General features: G+C 32.5%; 1 protein-coding gene across 3 annotated transcripts in view; it reads right to left on the minus strand.

The window, feature by feature from the left end:
* Positions 1 to 20,126, minus strand: part of ASCC3 (activating signal cointegrator 1 complex subunit 3) — a 359,136-nt gene that overhangs the window by 196,796 nt on the left and 142,214 nt on the right. For all 3 annotated transcript variants that reach the window (XM_058734818.1, XM_058734819.1, XM_058734817.1), the window contains exons 12-13: positions 10,935 to 11,111; positions 8,080 to 8,151 (exon numbers count right to left, since the gene is read on the minus strand). In XM_058734818.1, coding sequence (XP_058590801.1) covers positions 8,080 to 8,151; positions 10,935 to 11,111 — 249 coding nt within the window. The remainder of the gene's footprint in view (positions 1 to 8,079; positions 8,152 to 10,934; positions 11,112 to 20,126) is intronic.

The raw sequence follows: 20,126 nt of genomic DNA on the forward strand, positions 1-20,126 counted from the left end.
TCTCTAATAAAAGCAGAGGACCACATCTTAGTGAAGGTATGTATTCAAGGAGCTAAAAAACGGGGGTGGGGGGGAAGGGGGATAATTCAGTGAGAGGTTCTAAGTCCCTGAAAACAAATTTCGACATAATCCTCAGAGTGATGGATTACATCAACGACTCTTAGCCTTATTGAAATAGGTATCTACCTCAGCTTCCAACATCAAAATATGTAATAGTCTTCCTTTCCAAGCATCTTCTCTGCAATTTCAGCTCTGGACATATTATAAAGGCAATCAGTAGAAGCTGCCACACATTAAGCTAAATTAACTTATTGGCCAAATAGTATGTGGCAGAGCAGCTTGCAAATAGAAGACTGAATGATCCCTTTGAAAATTCAGACTGAAACAGAAGATTTTAGTTTTGAGCAACTTTCCCAAAGTTGCAAACATAATAAAGGTCATAAAGAAATCAAAAAGATGGAGCTCTGTTTCCAAACTATGTTCATTAAAGAGTTCTTGAGATGATTACATTAATGTAAAATTTGCCTTAACAACTTAGTACTTATGGCTCTGGCATTGGCATTTGTAATACTAGCAAGATTAGAAGCAAATATCAACCAGTAAGTCATAATCCTGATGCATTTCATATTTCCTGTCATCTCCATCTCACTAAGGATGTTAAATTTTTGAAGATGAGGCAATTCATCACAATCAAATTGTATTTACTAGAGAGACCCCATGCACAAGACACTATAATAGGAATTTAAACAATAATATGTTCTTGTAATCCAGTTTAACTTCGTAGGACCTGTCCTACTAGAACACAAAACCTAAAAGGACAACACTGCACAGAACACACTGATTAAGTTTTAAGTATGCCATCTTTGATCTGTTTATTTAAAATATAGTGTTAGTTTCCATTTAAGGTTCTGTCATACTTTTGAATGGACAAAATATAATAGAGAAACTATAGGAGTAACAGAAAAAAAGATAGGAAATTAAGGGGAAAATGTCCATTTTAAAAAATGAAAGGACATACACCAACAAAAAAAATTATATTTGCTTTAATCCTTTTTTCCCCTCAATATTTTATATTAATCATACTTAAACTACATTTTAAAAATGCAATTACAGAGGTCAAAGACCACAGGGTCATAGTTATGAAGCAAAAACAGAGAAGAACAAGTTTTTCTAATTGAAAGTGAGTGCATGGGGCACCTGGGGGGCTCAGTCAATTACATATCTGACTCTTGATTTTGGGTCAGGTCATGATCTCATGGTTCCTAAATTCAATCCCTCCATCAATCCCTGCATATGCTGCCAGCACATAATTCCTGCTTGGGATTCTTCTCTCTCCCCTACTCTCTCTCCCCTCCCCCCTTGCACTGTCTCTGTCTCTCTAAAAATAAATAAACTTTAAAAAAAAAGACAGAGAATGCAAACTCAAAGCAAAGCATGAACAACAAGTATACAAAATGTGTTTTTTTGTAATCATGATCTAAAAATAAAGGCTGCCAAGGTCGCCTGGGTGGTCAGTCAGTTTAGCGTCCAACTCCTGATTTCATCTCAGGTCATGATCTCACAGTTCCTCAATTCAAGCCCCGTGTCAGGCTCTGCGCTGACAGGATGGAGACTGCTTGGGATTCTCTCTCTCCCTCTCTCTCTGCCCCTCCCCTCCTCATGAGCTCCCTGTCTCTCAAAGTAAATAAATAACCATTTAAAAAAAGAAGTAATCGATGGCTAATTAAGAAAAAAAGCTCACTGATATGTTACCACTCTATTATATGCCTTAAAAGTATAAAACAAATTCAAAATAGCAAACACAGCAGATCATAATCTTACCTCACATTATACTGATAAAACTTTTCAGGAAAATATGGCATCAAGTTTCTAAAATCCTACATAGGTCTGCTACGATCATGAAATATTATTACCCACCCAGAATGCATTATAGGATCATGTGGCAAGGCTGCAGAATGTGGCCATTTGTGCCATAATTCTATTTTAGGAAGTTTATCCCAAGAAATGTTTCAATAGAAAAATAATAGGCAGAAAGATGATCACTACGGTAGCACTATCTTTAATAACAGAAAATTGCAAACATTAAAAACACTTACTAATATAGGAATAACCAGTAATAGAGGAACAGCCAATGTCAGCTTAATGACAAAGGAGCAGTATAAAGTTCTGAAAATGCTGTGGGTTTCATCTCCACAAAACTTGTGTTTCAATCCTCATGCAAACCTTTATTAGCTGGATGTACTAGCTGGGAAAGCTGCTTAACATGTTGTAGGTTCATTTTCTTTTTGAAGAAAAGGAGATCATAATGCTCATGTTGGGATGGGAAAATTAAAAGTCCAAAGACATTCATATGGTGTCTGAAACTTAGAAACTGAATAAAAACTCCCTTTCTCTCTTAGCGATATTAAAATTGTGAGGACCATGTAGAAACAATGAAAAATGTTCACTATTCATTAAAGAAAACAGTGAATATAAAACTGTAACTACAGTATAATTTAGTTATGGATTACAACTAATAACTAAGTTTGAATGAACAAAATTAAAAGCTACATGTGCAATTGGATAAAAAATGACTAGTGGATATGCATAAAAATTACAATAATAATGTTAAAATGGTAAATAGTAAGACTATAAAAATTTTCCTTAGTGTTATTTTATTTTTACAATTAAAAAAAGTAAAAGAGATATGTGGGTATTTCTACAGAACTTCAGAAAGTCCTACTATTATGGAAAATAAACATCATCACTAATCATTCAAAAATAGAAATTGTGAGACATGCAGCTTAAGCCTGACATTTTAAGGTACACAGTGTGAAGAGGGCCCTAGTTATCCTGTTCTAATTCTAGTTTGGGAAGAGGAACATATCTGGACACAATCTCTGATCCCTAAGTGTTTCACTGAACTCTCAAATTGCAATCATAGTCTACACAATCACCCACAGTGCATTTTTAGCCAGACAGGCGTGCAGGGGAAGAAGAGAGCTTGGAGGTCATGCATCCTTAAAAGGTTGGCAATCATGGATGCCATGACATGCACACAAAGGTGAGAAGGGAATGCTTGTACCCAACTTCTGCCTCAGATTTGCTCACCCTCCATTCCCATGTTCTTCCTGCCCTGGAGCAGCAGCCTCTGGTCACCTGAAGCCTCCCTCCCTTGGGTATCCCACCCAAGTCTGTTCTTTCTAAATAGGAAACCAGTGCTATGAACCCAGCCCTCCATCCCAACTTGTCCTTTTAGAATTTATAACTGCAAATGCCTACCATCTGGCAGCTTTCTTTTTGAAAAGCAACGTACTGAACAACTTCACAATAAGAATGAAAGGAATGGCAGCAAGATCCCATCTCTACTGACCAAACAACCCCCAGCCAGCATACTTCATAAATCGTGATTCCTAGGGGAACATGTGAGCCTCTGTAACAGTAAAAGAACCATGACAGAAGAGGAAGAGGAAACAATCTTCCTAGGATCCTTTAAATTACAACATTTTATTGGACTTTTATATACAGTAGAAGATACAACTACCACTCTTACCAACAATAAGGAGTAAGAGAATGTAGGAGTGTGATTATTTTTTAAAGAAATATTTTATAGTGTAAGATTCAATAATGAAAAACAGGTTGGAGTAATATAACAAATATACATAAAGGATAATTATAAACAGCATGATAAAGGCAAATAATGCTACAAAGATAAGTGATCTGTAGTTCCTAAGGCCTCAAAATAGCTGTAGTACTGGCAGTAATGGTATTATTAAGCCATTTACTTACATTAGTATTAACAACCATGTGTGTTTATGTATATGTTTATACATAGATATATGTATTTATCAATCTCACTAAGAAAGAATTCACAAGAACTTCTCTTTTTTAAAAATTCTAAAAAAAAAAAAAAAGAGATTTTTCTATCAGAAGCAATCCTGTGTTCTGAAGTAATGACGCAAGTACCTATTTATCTTGTCATTAAATGCTAACTACAACAGAAGAAAAATGATTGTTTTAATTTCTTTTTAATTCTACAGGCAACACTAACATTCCTACCAGTAGTGTCTTAAATATTTTTATAACATTTGCAAGAATATTACAAAAGGAGTAATAAGTGGAGCACCTAGGCATGTCGGTGCTCTGCACTGAGTGTGGAGACTGCTTAAGATAGTCTCTTTCTCTTTCCCCTTCTCTGGCCCTCTTTCTCCGCCCCTCTCCCCTGCTAAAGTTTTCTCTCTTTTTCTCTCTCTTTCAAAAAAAAAAAAAAAAAAAAAAAAGGAATAGAGTTGATATTGACCGAGAGTAAAACTATCTATTTATATGTTCCATACATGGTAAAATATTTACAGTTCAATTCCCATTATTTTAAAAGACAAAAAGAAATTTAAGAGTTTGCATGTATAAAGAAATTTATCATAGATTACAAAAAGTTGTCCTGTGATAGAAGAAATCCTATCATGATTAAAAATTACGTTAAAAAGAATGTTAACTCACAGTTCAAACCTAAATGGAGACACAAAATAGCCAACACTATGTTGAAGAACAAAGTTGGAGGACTGGGGCGCCTGGGTGGCTCAGTCGGTTAAGCGGCCGACTTCGGCTCGGGTCATGATCTCACGGTCCATGAGTTCGAGCCCCGCGTCGGGCTCTGTGCTGACAGCTCAGAGCCTGGAGCCTGTTTCAGATTCTGTGTCTCCCTCTCTCTGACCCTTCCCCATTCATGCTCTGTCTCTCTCTGTCTCAAAAATAAATAAACGTTAAAAAAAAAAAAAAAAACAAAAACAAAAACAAAAACAAAGTTGGAGGACTGATACCACCTGACTTCAAAAATGACCATAAAGATATAGTAATCAAAACACTCTAGTATTCACTAAAGAATAGCCAAACAAATGAAAAAGATAGGGAACCCAGAAAGAAGCCATAAATACAGCCAACTGATCTTTGAGAAATGAGTACAGGTGATAAAATGGAGCAAACATGGTCTTTTCAATAAATGGTGCTGGAACAACTAGACCTCCACATGCAAACAACAACAACAACAACAACAACAACAACAAGTAAATCTAGACATGGACCTCACACCCTTCCCAAAATTTAACTCAAAACCAATCATAGGCCCAAATATAAACACAAAGCTATAAAATTCCTAGAAGATAACATAGGTAAAAATCTAGGTGACTTTAGGCATGGTGATGCCTTTTTAGATACAACACCATAGGCATGGTCTGCAAGATAATTGATAACCAGATTCTATTAAAATAAAAACTGTTTGTAAAAGACACTGCTGAAAAAATGAGAAGACAAGTCACAGACTGGGAGAAAACATTTGTAAAAGACACAACTGATAAATGACTTTTATCCAAAGAACTTTTATACAAAGAACTCTTAAAATTCAACAACAAGAAAATAAAGAACTTGATTTTAAAATGGCCTAAGACCTAAACAGATACTTCACCAAAGATACAGATGTAAAATATGTTCAACATCATTTGTCATTAAGGATGTAAAGTAAAACAATGAGATACTGCTACACACCTGTTAGAATGGCCAAAAAAGTGGTATCACTAAATGCTAGTGAGGCTATGGAGCAAAAGGAACTCTTATTCACTGCTGGTAGGAATGCAAAATGGTACACAATTTTGGAAGACAGTATAGAGCTTTCTTACAAAACTAAACATACTCTTACTATATGACCCAGTAATCATATTCTTTGGTGTTTACCCAAAGAAACTGTAAACTTAAGTCCACACAAAATATGTACACAGATGTTTATAGCAGCTTTATTCATAAGTGCCAAAACTTGGCAGCAATCAAGATATCATTCAGTATGTAAATAAATAAATAAACAGTGGTATATCCAGAGAGTGGAGTATTATTCAGTGATTAGAAGAATAAGCTATCAAGTCGTGAAAAGACATGGAGAAACCTCAAACAGATAACGTGACAAAAGCCAATCTGAAAAGGCTACAGACTGTATGATATTCTGGAAAAGGCAAAACAACAGAATGATTAAAAAGATTTAAAAGGTAGTGGTTTCAAGGGGTAAATGGGAAGGATTGATGAATAGGCTGAACACAGAGAGTTCAGGGCAGCGAGATTATCCTGTATGACACTACAATGGTGGATACATGCTATTATACATTTGTCCAAACCTACAGAACAAACTTCAAGAGTGAATCCCATTCAATTTTGCCTGTGAGCCCAAAACTGCTCTAAAAAAGAATGTTACTTTTTAAAAAATTGAAAAAACATATTTACTTAACATTTTTAGTATAGCATATACAAATAGATTTTATGGATTTCATAGCTACATTCCTTAGCTAATAATATAGTTTAAATTTTTTGTGATATAAAAGTTAGAAATAAATGTCCGTGGCAGTAATATCTACCTAATTACACTGAATTTATCTTGTTCTTTTACAAAGAAGGTACAGACATTGGTGATTATACAGGATATTTCTTTCTTTCAGGATTTTCACTAAAATGCTATCAAATGTTTCTCTAGATAACATTTTAGGATCATCGGATGTTCACTACAAATAAATCTTATGAAGCAATCTAGAACAGAAGTTAGAAAACAAGCCAAATGCAGTTGCTGCTTGTTTTTGTAAATAAAATTTTATTGAAACACAGCCATGCCCAATTGTTAATATACTGTCCACGACTGCTTTCATGCTCCAACAGCAATGAGTAGCTACAATGAAGAAAAACATAAGGCCCACAAAACCTAAAATATTTACTACATGCCCCTTTACAAAAAAAAAAAAAAAAAAAAAAAAAAAAAAGAAGTTTCCTGGCTCGTAAGTAGTTGATATTTGGTAATACTTTTGATTAAAGAAAGAATATTGGTCTTTAACCTTTATTTGTACATAGTAAATAATGCAACTCAAAGCAGTTTTCTAATGAAGATCAAAGAAATACACTGATATAAAATAAATGCACATAGTGATCATGACATGATGGTTAGTGAAGACGCTGCACTCACATGACTGGATATACAAGTGCACTACAAAAATGATGGAAACATGTTACTTTATTTTGTACAGCACCTCATTTTCTTCACATGTCAAATGATGATAATAGTACCTGTCTCACTGCCTGGTGAGAGGATTCAATGAAAATAAATGTAAGATAATTTTAGCAGTTTCAGACATTTAAGAATCAGTAGGAAAGGTAAGTCACTGATATCATATAATTTAATCATGATTTCTTTTCCTTAAAAGTTATTCTTAAACCTAAAGACATTCTCTTGAGATTAGTTAGAAACCTGATTCTAAAGTTGTTTCTTAAAGGGGCAAAATGCATCAAAGATGCTCACTGGGCCGTGTTCCATGCCTTCAAGTTTAATTCATCATTGATTTGTTTATATACTGAGGCTCGAAACAACATTTAGTCTGGAAAAAAAGGATTTCACTGCTCTTAAAACAAATTTAAAAACCAAAGGACCATAAAGTATTTAATTTTATGTGTCATAAAGGCTAATAACATAGAAAAAAATTCCATAATAAAATAAAATGATCCAAAGAACCACATACAATCAAGCAATGATGAAGCTTCATGCAAGCAATTATTATCATCCCACTTTTTCTTTAATAATCTTGATTGGAGCATTTTGAACAATGGAGTTTAAAAGTAAAACTGCTTAATTTCCAAGCACAATAAAACAACATATATCATATATATTTGAATTGGTACTACTTCATGAAAACAGTAAGAATAACAGAACATTTAAAATTTTTACATTATGTAAAAAAGTACAAATTAAAAATTTTGAGGTATGAAGGAAGACTGCTTTTTTAAAAGATAAAAAAAAAAACCCAGGAGTGTAGAGGATGAAATCCTTCTCTCTCTTATCTATTTAATGAAATAGCAAAATAATAAATAAATAAACAAATAAATAATAAAATGACCTAGCAATATTGGGATGATAATTTATGAATATTTTATGACTTATATGGCTAACCACTCAGCTAAAAAGTTAGTAAAAAATAAAACCTCACAGTCATTATCTCACAATTCAAGAAAAATTTTAAGAGCATAAAAATTAATAATTTTAACCATTAAGTATTCTCAAAAACATGATAAAATAAAGCATACCTGGTGTCCAGCCTTTACTTGCTTCAAAACACTTTCATAACATACTTCATCCATGTTATTCAATTGTTGCACCTTAAGGTTATTAAAACATGAATAATATCAAATGAAGCAATTATAAACTTTCTAACTAGCAACAAAACTGCTGATCATAAGGCATTTTTTTCCTTTCAGATTAACTAGAATGTAGAAACAACAAATGCAATATAAATACCTAGCATATAACAACCTATTAAGAAACACAACATAATTTTAAAGTACAAAGGGGCACCTGGGTGGCTCAGTCAGTTAAACATCCTACCTTGGCTCAGGTCATGATCTCATGGGTTGTGAGTTCGAGCCTCACATGGGACTCTCTGCTCTCAGCACAGAGCCCACTTCGGATCCTCTGTCTCCCTCTTTCTCCTCTTTCTCTGCCCCTTCCCTGCTCTCTCTTCCCCTCTCTCTCAAAAATAAATAAAAAAGATTTCAAAAAATTAAAAAAAATAAAAGTACAAATAAAATACCTCATACTAACTTTCTAAGTATGACAAGTTTTTTAAAGACAATTTTAAGGATAATATACCAGTTATAGATATTTTAGAATAATTTAAAAATTTTTGCTTTCCCCAGGAAGCTCACTTGTCAGGCTGTTTTTCTTCTGTTTCATTCTATAAACTATACAGCTTTCCTGTGTAATTCTCAAAATCACCACAACAGCACTAGTAGAATGCCATGGTATATACAGTTAGAATCAAGGGAAACATACTATTTCTGTAATACATATGGAGAGGGTTAGATATTTTTCTACAGAAACATTTTTCAGGTTAATTGGAAATTTAATATCCAATTCATGAGTTAAGAAAGGATCTCATTTTCCCTATTAATGATGAGGAAACTTCCAACCAAAAAGGTAAGATGGTTCATCCAAAGGAAGAGGCATGTGATCCAACCTGCATCTCGCTACACAACATTTATTAAGAGTGTGGAAGTGATGAAAATGTCATACACATTTGGAATGACTATGATATAGATATTTTGTTTTAATAAAGTAAATGTTTTATCATTCTGTTACTCTTATGAATTGTAGTGACTAAGTAAAAGGAGATAATCACAAGATAATTTACTCCCCATTAATGATTCAAGAACAACCTCAGCTCGCAATAATTTTTTCAGTGTAGTTTGGGTTGAGTTCTGGGCAAAGCCATGATTTCAAATTAGAGGTGTCAGGCACACCATCTTCCTATATTCTTCCATAATAACTGAGTCACATCATGTGTTTTTGAATGAAACTCTGAGGAACCTACAAGGATTTCTTTTTATAAAACAATGACAAATGGAAAACTGGTTAGTAAATATATTAATCAACACCCTGGGGAAATGCTTAATGATTACCAATTGTATATTTCACTGAATGTAAAAATAATACATTATAATAAAACAAAAAAATCTATAACTAATACATATAAATAATTTACTATTAACCCTATGTAAGACACGTAACAATGTTTTTCTAATTGTGCCAGACTTCTGTCACCTGACACCATTCTTTTTATGATTTAAGATTACAATGCTAACATATTAGGGTGAAAATATGTTGAATTTAATTAGCTTTAAGTGATTTACCAATTTATATAATGGATTAAAAAAAATAAGATTTAAATAGTTGAAAAGCACCTGAAAAATTTTTTCTTTTCTAAATCTTTCTGTGATAACCATCTTCTGTCATTTAAATTATAAAGCTGAAAGAATAAGCTAAAGCTATAAAGGAAACAGCTCTACAGCTGCCCTAAGGATACCTTAAAATATACTAAATAATCAAATATATATTAAGAAGTGACTGAGAAAAAAAAACAAGCAGCAATACTGAAAATCACTTGAATCAATTAATGACAAAATATGTGCAATATAACTATTATTATATCTGTCTGTATGTCTGAAATGGCTCATGACAACCCTGAAGACACCTTACATTATGCATTGTACCTGAAGCATATGTATACACTGTTGTAGTGGCAGTCACTTTTGGTATTTTTTAGCTGAATATTTTATTTGTAATAGTGTAAGGTAAAATGACCCTATGTTACTAATAAAACTCTTTTTAGACAAGTAATGCAATACATTAAAGACCAGGGCTGACATACTAACACAGGATTCCATCTCATTTTATTTTATAAAGAGGTCATAAGGCCTATGAATCTTCTCTCAAACCTATTTCTTTTACAGAAAACAAAAAGTATCATTTAACACAATATTAAATGCATAAATTTTGAGAAAAGTAAAATATTCCTTCATGATACTATGAAACAGAAGTTTAAAATAAGCACCCTAATAGTGTATATGGTACACAGTAATACTATAAAACTTTTAAAAGCATTATAAAGAATCTCAGAAATGCCACTTACATATATATAATTAATATGGTAATTATAAAACATAAGTGAACTAGAATACCTCACTAACAGTTGCTATTAGGAATTATTTTCCAATGGCATAAAATTTATTATTTTTTTTAGATAAGTAGCATATAAAAATTTATATTACTGGTTGAATGAGAGCCTTTTATTATTTTACACTAGCTTTCAATCATTTCAAAGTAACTTTTTGAAATTTATGACCATATATATATATATAACTTGTATTATTAGCCAAGAATACAAAATATACATTGATAATGTGATACAAACTGTAAGCAACTTTTTGAAGGCGTTATATTACTACTTATAGTTGAGGAAATGTGCTTGATTTTATCTAAGATGTTTAATTTGTAATCCTACTAAAAGGGTCTTTTGGGGAAATCCCAAATAAGCATTAAACAATACATCAACAAAAACATTTTAGGAACAGAAAACTCTATTATTATTAAAAAATATATTTACCTTATTTGCACTTTTAACTCCCAGAAATGTCTGTCCAAGAGGAACTGGTCGAAAACGGCCATCAAAGTAGAAAAGTCCAATACAGGGATTAACATGTAAAAATGTAGCAACATCAAGGTAGTTGGGTAAGGTCGCAGAGAGCCCAAGAATCCTTATCATACTCTGTGTGGATTCCACCTACATGGGTTACATTATTTAATGTATGAGTAGATTCAACCCATTTGGATTTTTCTGGGTTTGAAATAAGTTTTAGTAAACAGAGAGTATGAGACATTTACAATAAAACAAGATTCCACCCCTCTTGAAAATATGTAATAACAATACATAGTCTGAAACACAGATGTCTTTATCTGAAAGATAAACAATGAAAGAAAACTGGTCTAAGCCTGCCATCAAGGATAATATAAAATATATAATAAAACAAGATCCACCCCCAAATATATAATAACAACACAATTTAAAAGACAGATAACTGTCCTTATCTGAAAGATAAACAATTAAATAAACTGGTCTAAGCCTGCCATCAAGGATAATACAAAATAATTTAAAATGTAATTTTACATTTCCTGAAGAATCTTACTAATTTTTTTTCCCTAAAAATGTAACAAAGTAAGTGACATACATGGATTAGGATTTAGTCTAAGTTTTATCAATTTATAATTTCAGGTGCTAAAAACACAAAAGTCTAAAATAATTAAGGTAAATATTTCTAGTATTTCACAAATTTAAATTTAAAATGAATGACAGAAATATTTGAAACTATGTGTATATATACATTCATTGAAAATTTCCATGGACCTTTTAAAAAATTATTGAAGGCTCATTTATTAAATCAGCATTTTCCTTCCCTTATTATAGATTGCTTAGTCTATAATTCTTTACCTATTATACAGTATTCCTTTTGCTGTATCATACTACCATATCAGTAAAGCGTATCAGTAAAACATATCATATCAGTAAAAGTTGAGCATATCAGTAAAATATATGACTGAGAAACTAACACACTATTCTTTCATCACAGAGGAAGTTTTCAAATTGGTTTACCAAATTATCATTACACACTTTATATTAAATCATTTCATAATCATAACAGAAGAGAGACTGCAGGGAATAATAGCTAAAACTTGGGAAAAAATAAAAACTACTGAAAACATGAATTAAGCCACATTTTTTGTGTTCACTGCTGTAGTGTAATAGTCTCATTTTGTTTCTGAGCACTATTGATAACTGATTTTAATAATTATCTATTAAGCTCTTAATGACAGGCACAGGGCCAACAGAACAGGAGCTTAGAGTCCATATGTAATAATGGCAAAAAACATCGTAATGTGTCCTATTAATAGTTGTAGTTTCCCAGAATGGTGAGAATAATGGGCAGGGATCACTAAATAAACTCTGGTATGTCAGGAAAGGCATACTGAGTGGGGGTAATGGTTGCTGCCAATCTAAACTGAGAGGACAGCAGGCAAGACAGAAGGAATCGGGAGTTTAGGGTACTGCATCTAGCAAGACTAGTAGTATGAACTGGAGAAAGGAAGTGACAGAAGATGTGGTTAGAAATATAGAAATAATCATGAAAGAGTTTACATGCCAAGAAGTATGTCCATTTAACTGCTCATAAGCACACAACAGCGTCCAGTTCTCTCTCAGTTATGTTTTCAGGTCTAATTCATAACTTACAACACAACATCCTCATATTTTACGTTTCTACACATTCAGTAAAAGGTCTTTATCATTTCTAGTTTTATTTATTCATTGGCTTTCTATTTGTGATTAGACTTGTTAGAGGTTGCTTTATTTAGTTTTTTTTTTCCATTGGCTTTTAAAAATTTTGTTTTCCTATTTTAAAATTAACTTTATTTTTCAGCTTTATTATTTTTTCCACTCGATTTCATTAGAATATTTTGCACCAAACTAACATTTAACATTTAATAATTAACTTATTGATAGTGTCTCCATTCCTGTTTCATTTTAGATTATAAATCTTACTTTGAATAACAATTCTGGGTGCATTTGACAAGCTTCCATTATTTTTGAAAAAAAAAAGAGTGCTGACCCTCTCTCTTTCCTTCTCCATGATCACTTACTGACCTCTAAGTGGCTGCGGATTAATCTTTCAGTTGGTTGGGTTTTAATCTTCATTTTATCAAATATAAAAGTGTAGAATGTATGCATGTATATACGTATGTATGTATGTGTATCTAACTATCTATACAGAATTTTATCATATAAAAGTTGTTTCTAAATGTCTACTGTATTCTGTAAAGACTACGATCTGTTCAATTTCTGCTTTGAGAGAAAATGTCCCATAGAGACCTGAGATTTATCTATTCATAGGTTACACAATACTGTATGTTTGATCACTTCACCACATTAATTATATTATTCAAATTCTCTACATCAGCAATACAGGATGTTAGTATTTGCCAAAAGAAAGAATCATTTTAATCACATACGAACTTCCCATTTTAAACTAGGAGGCAAAATTAATTTTCCCCTCCTAAGGGGAATTAATTTCTATCATTAGCATGATACAGTCTAGGATCATCCACACCTTAGCCCTATGGGTTCTGCAGAAATATTAGGTGGCATTCTGCTGCCCCATGTCCCTATAATAGCCCTTCTCTCTGTGTTCTCATATCCCTTCTGCTTTCATATTTTGTATTCTTGGCTTCTAAAGTCTGATTTAGAAAATGATTTCTTACCTAAAAAAAAGAAAAATTGATAACATCTAATGTGATTTTAAAAATTACACATGATTTAGAATGAATTTGGCAAGTTAGTCAACCTATGAGAGAAGGCATATAAAAAGATTTCTAACCTTAACGTTATATTATTATTTTTTGATCTAGAAATGTTTGCCATTCTCACTTTCTTGCTATCATCAGTAAAATAAGGGGGTTCATGAAGAGACACTGGGTAAGTATTTTAATCATTTCTTCAGTTTCCTATGTCCTTCTTATTTACAGCTAATTTTAGTCAAAACTTGCTTGCATCATACTGGTATCTTCAAGTTTACTGCCCCTAAGTGAGCAATTTTCAATGCCGGATTTCTCCTTGCACATTGCAATACAATGTACACACACTTCAGGAGAGTCCAAATGCCTGGATACATTCCCTGACACCAATGTTTCCTATAAGCATAAGAGAAAATGTGGTCCTGTAACTTCAAAATCCATTCTGTAAGTTTAGACAGAGGAGTTTAGAGGTTCTTTCTGGGCATATTTGAGGACTAAATAAAATACCTATAGAGATACCTATGAGATATATATGGCTCCTTAGACAGATGATTCTTACCACTTTGGTAAAAGAATAAGAACTACAACTTTCAAATTAAAGGTATTAGTTGGATATAAAAACAACCTTCCCCCCAAAAAACTCCAGACTGAAATTATCATGAACTGAATCAATATAAACATTTGTATGGCAGAGTTACAGACTTAAGGGAACAGATCCATTTGCTTCATTAAATTTATAAATCAGTGGATTCCATAAAAATTATATAATAAGCCAAATTACAGAACAAATAAAAAATAAGAAAATGAATAACTGAATTTTCAAAATATGCTTTTGCATTTAATTCAAAAAGTTTTTACCTTTAGGTGATATTATCTAGAAGACAACTCAATAAGCCTGGAACTCATATTTTGTTAAATTACCATCCATTCACTGATTGTTAGTAAGTATTTTATAAATCTGCTTTCACAAAGAAAAGGGGGACAAAGTATGTTCTAATTTGATATTCATTATTACTAGAAAGGATTCAAGAATAAAAGAAATCACAACAGATAGTCAGAAAAGGGAGTAAACAAAATATTCTTTTTTACAAAGGAGCAAGGGTGGCATTTTAAGTAAAGTCAGAGAGGATTTTGTCAATCATTTCATTCGTCAGTCAACAGATTGTGTATGTAATTGTATTGGGGGGGGGCACCAGGAAATAGCAGTAAACAAAACTGTCTTTACAATCAGGAGCTGACGTTTTAGTTGAGAAGAGACAACCATAAACTCATAAACAAATTAGGGAATTTCAGGTATCGGTATCAGTAAGTGCTATGAGTAGAGTAAAACAAGGTAATAGCATAGAAGGTAGCATGGGTGGGGCCACACTTTAGGTGGGATAATGAGGAAAAACCTCACTAAAGAAGAAATATTGGAGAGATGATCAGGGGATAAAAATCTTCAAACAGAAGAAAAAGTAAGTACAAAGACTGTGGGATTGGAACAAGCTGAGCAGGAAGAAAATGAATGAGAGGACAAAGTGTGGATAGAGCAGAGTTTAGAGGTCTACTGAAAACCCTCTCATGTATGACTTTGCAGGCCATAATTCACAAGCTTGATTCAATACATACAAAGTACACTTTCTACCCACAGTACTTAAAAATGTACATTGGAATTTACATTAAATTGCTATAGGAACTTTTAAACAATTAAACACTTTTAACAGTTAAATGTATCGAGTCACAAAAAACAATTATACTTTTAAACAATTAAACATTTTTAACAATTAAATGTATTAAGTCACAAAAAACTCCGTTTCAAATCAAAAAAGAATATAGGCCGCTTTCTCTGATTACAATGTAACATACTTAGAAAGATAAAACCAAGAGATGGCCAAAAACTTCTATTCACTTTGTAATTAAAATATATCATTATGATCCCATGACTGATCAAATTCATCACAGGTTTCTAAGGAGGCTTTTGATAAGTTTGTTTAGTCTAGAAGACTCAGTGGGCATAAGCAAAGTAGTCCAATGTGAGTAATAGGAATACTTCCATAATTAGACATCCATCAACAATGGCTTAAGACTTAAACTTTGTGCAATGTGGATACCACTGAATAAGACACAGATCCACACATACAGAGACTATTTGCAAAAGCGTAAAGAGGGAGCATCAAAAAATGATAGAGATGGATAAAAATTAAAGTATAAATACATATACAATATCTTACCATGTATTTGCTTTCACTAAAAAAATCTTGTGGCTATCAGCAAAAACTAAAAACAAAGGAACCCTCTATCAGGGAAATAATCAACATCCCTATTAGTTAAGAAACCCCCTTTATAGGTTGTGATGAGAATCCTTTACAGTGATTACAATGATTTTTTTTTTAAACAAAACTCTTTATTTATTTATTCATTTTGAGAGAGAGAGAAGGAGAGAGCATACGCAGCAGGGGCAGAGAAAGAATCCTAAGCAAGTTTCCCATGCTGTCAGTGCAGAGCCCAACACTGAGCTCAATCTCAGGAACCACAGCATCATGACCTGAGCTGAAATCAAGAGTCGAGGCTTAACTAAGCCACCCAGTCAACCCTAGAATGATGATTTTAATTACGCAATAGTTCTATGAGGTAGTGAAGGTGATTTGAAAGGATATGAAAGTGATCTTTTTGTTTTGAAACCATTATAACATAAAAGTTACTGAACATATTTTTAAGGTATTTCGATGTTAAATACATGATACTCTGCAAACACCATAGACCTTTTTCTGCTAAAATTCCATTTAAAATGACTCTATTTTTTAATCTAAAAGTATGATCCTATTATTCTAAATATATATAATAAGCCTGTATGTGAAATACTTTCTTTTAAATGAGAATAACTTGGAACTTTATGTCCTAAACCAAATCTCAAAGCTCTGTAAACTACACTATGAACTATAAATTCACCTAAAAATTATTGTGTCAAAAACTATAAAAGTTTTAATATTTTACAGCTTATTTTTTATAATTAGCCCAAAAGCTAGGCAGTAAGTTTTTAGGATGCTTTCCTTTATATAAAATCTATGTTCAGACAGTTTAGAAGACAATTAATATTAGTTCAGTGTTGTTAAATACAACGGATGTGGCCTTTCTTACACTTTCTGTTTTCTAAATTCCTCTCAATCATGTATCTTGTGAATTTAGTCCCTAAAGCCACCACACAATTTCAGAATCCGAACACAATCTACACTGCATTAGAGCATCTTTTAACGTTGCTTCCCTTAGTTACAAATGTTGATGTGCTATGTAAAACACTGCCATCTACTGGGAACATCTGGTAATAAAAAAAAAGGTATATAGAAAAACAGCAACTTTGCTTTTTAATAAAAGTAGTTATGAGCTTTGTGATAGTACATTAAAAAGTATGAGAAGAATCACACAGACCCTTCTATAAAGGAGATTAAAATATAGTAAAGGATACAAATGAAGACAGAATTTCTCATAACCAATAAAATATTCTGCCTTCAGTGAGATGAGTTTCATCTCTGGAAGAGGGTCAATGGTATTGGAAAGGAAATGGGGAAAGGACACATAGTTTTGTGTGGCTGGAACCTATTGTAGCTAAGAAATATGTAGAAGTTAAAATTATACAAATAGATCACAGCTCCAATAGTCTTTAATGTCCAGATAAGGAATTTAAACATTTTTCTTTAGATACCAAACAGCAAGCCATCAAAAAGTTTATGAACATAGTAGTAATAAACCATACAATTGGAGTTTATTATATTATGGAGATATCATGTGTAGGATGAATATATTAAATATTTAGATGTTATATATCTATACTATACACAATATATATATTTCTATATCATATATAGATATTTCTATAACTGCGTTACATATACAATAAAAATCTATTTTATATATTTAGTTTATATAAATTTAACTTGATATAGTTTATAATATTTATGTATTATATGGAAATTTATACACTATAATATTCATAAACTTAGAATTGCTTCAAAATATATATAATACATAGTATCATGTGTCTGTGTACATATATACAGAAAGCATTAGCAGGAGGCCTGCAATCCATTTGTTCCCTTAACTGGGGGTGCTCAGGAAAGAATGATGTCCTAGTCAAACACCCCTGTAACATTCTAATGCAGACCTTCTGGTAAATGTACTAATGATATTTACTCGACCTCTAATGTTCTATAGTTATAGGCAAGTCCTTAACTTTATAATGCTTTTAGCTGATGGCCATGGTCCCTCTAGGTGGCTCAATGTAAATAAATCTAGAATGTATGGATTCATATGGCATGACTCCCCGAAAAACATCACTAAGCTATATAAGTACCATGGTATAAAATAAACACATTTCATGATTAAAATAGCTCTCTTCTGTAAATGATGCCCTTCATGCTTGAAAATCTGGGCCAGAGCCAATCCTATGTGGCAAGAAAGGACCTGGAAAGCTATGATGGCAGTTTCAGACTTCTCCATGCTTCACCTTTGTCTCACAACTACCTGTATCCTTGAAATTATCAAGTTGGATATTAGCTAAAACCCGATTTTTGTGTCTTTTTTAATATTCCATCCCTTTGTGTTTTATGCATATGTGTTTATGTGCGTGTGTATACACATATTTTTAATTTATATGGTAAAATGTGAACATGTCCCAAATAACCCTCTAGTTCCATTTCTATTATCAAATCACCTTTAAGGTTTGTAGCATATCCTTGCATGTATATTCACCCTTGTCTACCCAAACCTAAAATATAAATGTAAGCAAGAACTCTGATTAACTACATCCATAGCACCTAGAACTATGTGGTTGGCAAATGTTCACTGAATGAATGAATGAATGAATGAGAATACATATTTTTTCTTCACATAAGTGGGATTATGCTATATGTAGAGGCCAGCTTCCTTTTTCAATAAGAACATATCTTTTAGATCCAGTTCATACAGCTGTACCTCATTTGTTTTAAAGGCTGCAAAGTAGCATTTTGTAGTATGACTATAATTTATTAATTATATATATATACATGTTATATATATTATATATATATATATATATATATATATATATATATGTTTGTGGGAACACCTGGGTGGCTCAGTCTATTGAGCATCCACTTCAACTCAGGTCATGATCTCATAGTTCATGAGTTTGAGCCCTGCTCTGGGCTCTCTGCTGCCAGTGAGGAGCCCACTTTGGAGCCTCTGTCCCCCTCTCTCTCTCTGCCTCTCTCCCGTGAGCACATGCTCGGGTGTGCTCTCTCAAAAATAAACATTAAAAAAATTTATGAAAAAATACAGGTATCTGTTTGTGCTATGATTTCCACACATTAGATCCCTAGAAGTAAAATCATAGGGTTGGTTTTAGGGGGTGCTTTCAAATTACATTCTTTTTCAATTTTGCCAATTTGATAAAAATCTCATGTCTTTTTAAGCATCTTTTCTCTAATGCTCAGTATTTTTATTTCTATCATGAAACACTTTTTACAAATTTCTAAAAAACTCATATATCTTACTAATTTATAATAACTATTAAATATAAAATACATTATTTTACATGCTATTGTTACTCTGTCTCACATTTTAACTTTTTGGAGATGTCTTTGTTGGTCAGAAGTTTTTAATATTTAGACATCCACATGTGCCACATGTTCCCTTTATAACCTTTGGAGTTTTGCATTTTGCTTAGAGCTTCTCTATCCCCAAGGTTATTTAGATATGCTCTCTTATATTTTTTTTAACGTATTGAGAGTTTTGCTTGATATAGTTAAATTATTAATCCATCTAGAATTTTATGGTGGATTTACCAGATGGAAACACACTATTTTAAAACATTTTAAAATGCAGTATAACTTCCCATATACAGATCTAGATCAGAGCTAGTTAGCATATGAAATATAAAATAATTGATATCTAAGTAGTGATTGGGATGAGGAAGAGTGTTAAGGAAGAAGGAAAACTTGAGTGTGATTCCCAGTTTGGGGCTTGAGACTGTGAAGCCATATATAAATATATAGGGAAGATGGCAGAGTTTCTGACATGTTTAGCAAGAGATATCCACGGGATATTAGAATAGGAACATACAACTGCATCTGGATATGGCCAGAAGTCAGAGGGTAAGATTTGGACTACATAGATTTAAGTGACAAAGGCAAAGAAGTGTTATTTTCCCAGGGTAAATATTCAGAATGAAAAAAGAAGATGGCAACTGACTGAGACTTGGAGAATGTAAACATTTCAAGGTTGAGTAAAGGAGACAGCAAGGGAGACCGTTAAGAGCAGCTAAGTAGGTGGGGAAAAAAAAGTCAAGTGAAGAAAACCAGAGCAGGATCGCATCATGAAGCCAAAAGGAATGAAAATTTCAAGATTGAGAAAATGATAAGTTACATCAAATATAAAAAATGAGTAGTGTGAAAAGGTAAAAAAAAAAAAAGGAATTGGTTTGAGGACTGCCTTTTCG

The sequence above is a fragment of the Neofelis nebulosa genome, chromosome 6 (genome assembly GCF_028018385.1).
Source record: "Neofelis nebulosa isolate mNeoNeb1 chromosome 6, mNeoNeb1.pri, whole genome shotgun sequence".
Lineage (NCBI taxonomy): Eukaryota > Metazoa > Chordata > Mammalia > Carnivora > Felidae > Neofelis > Neofelis nebulosa.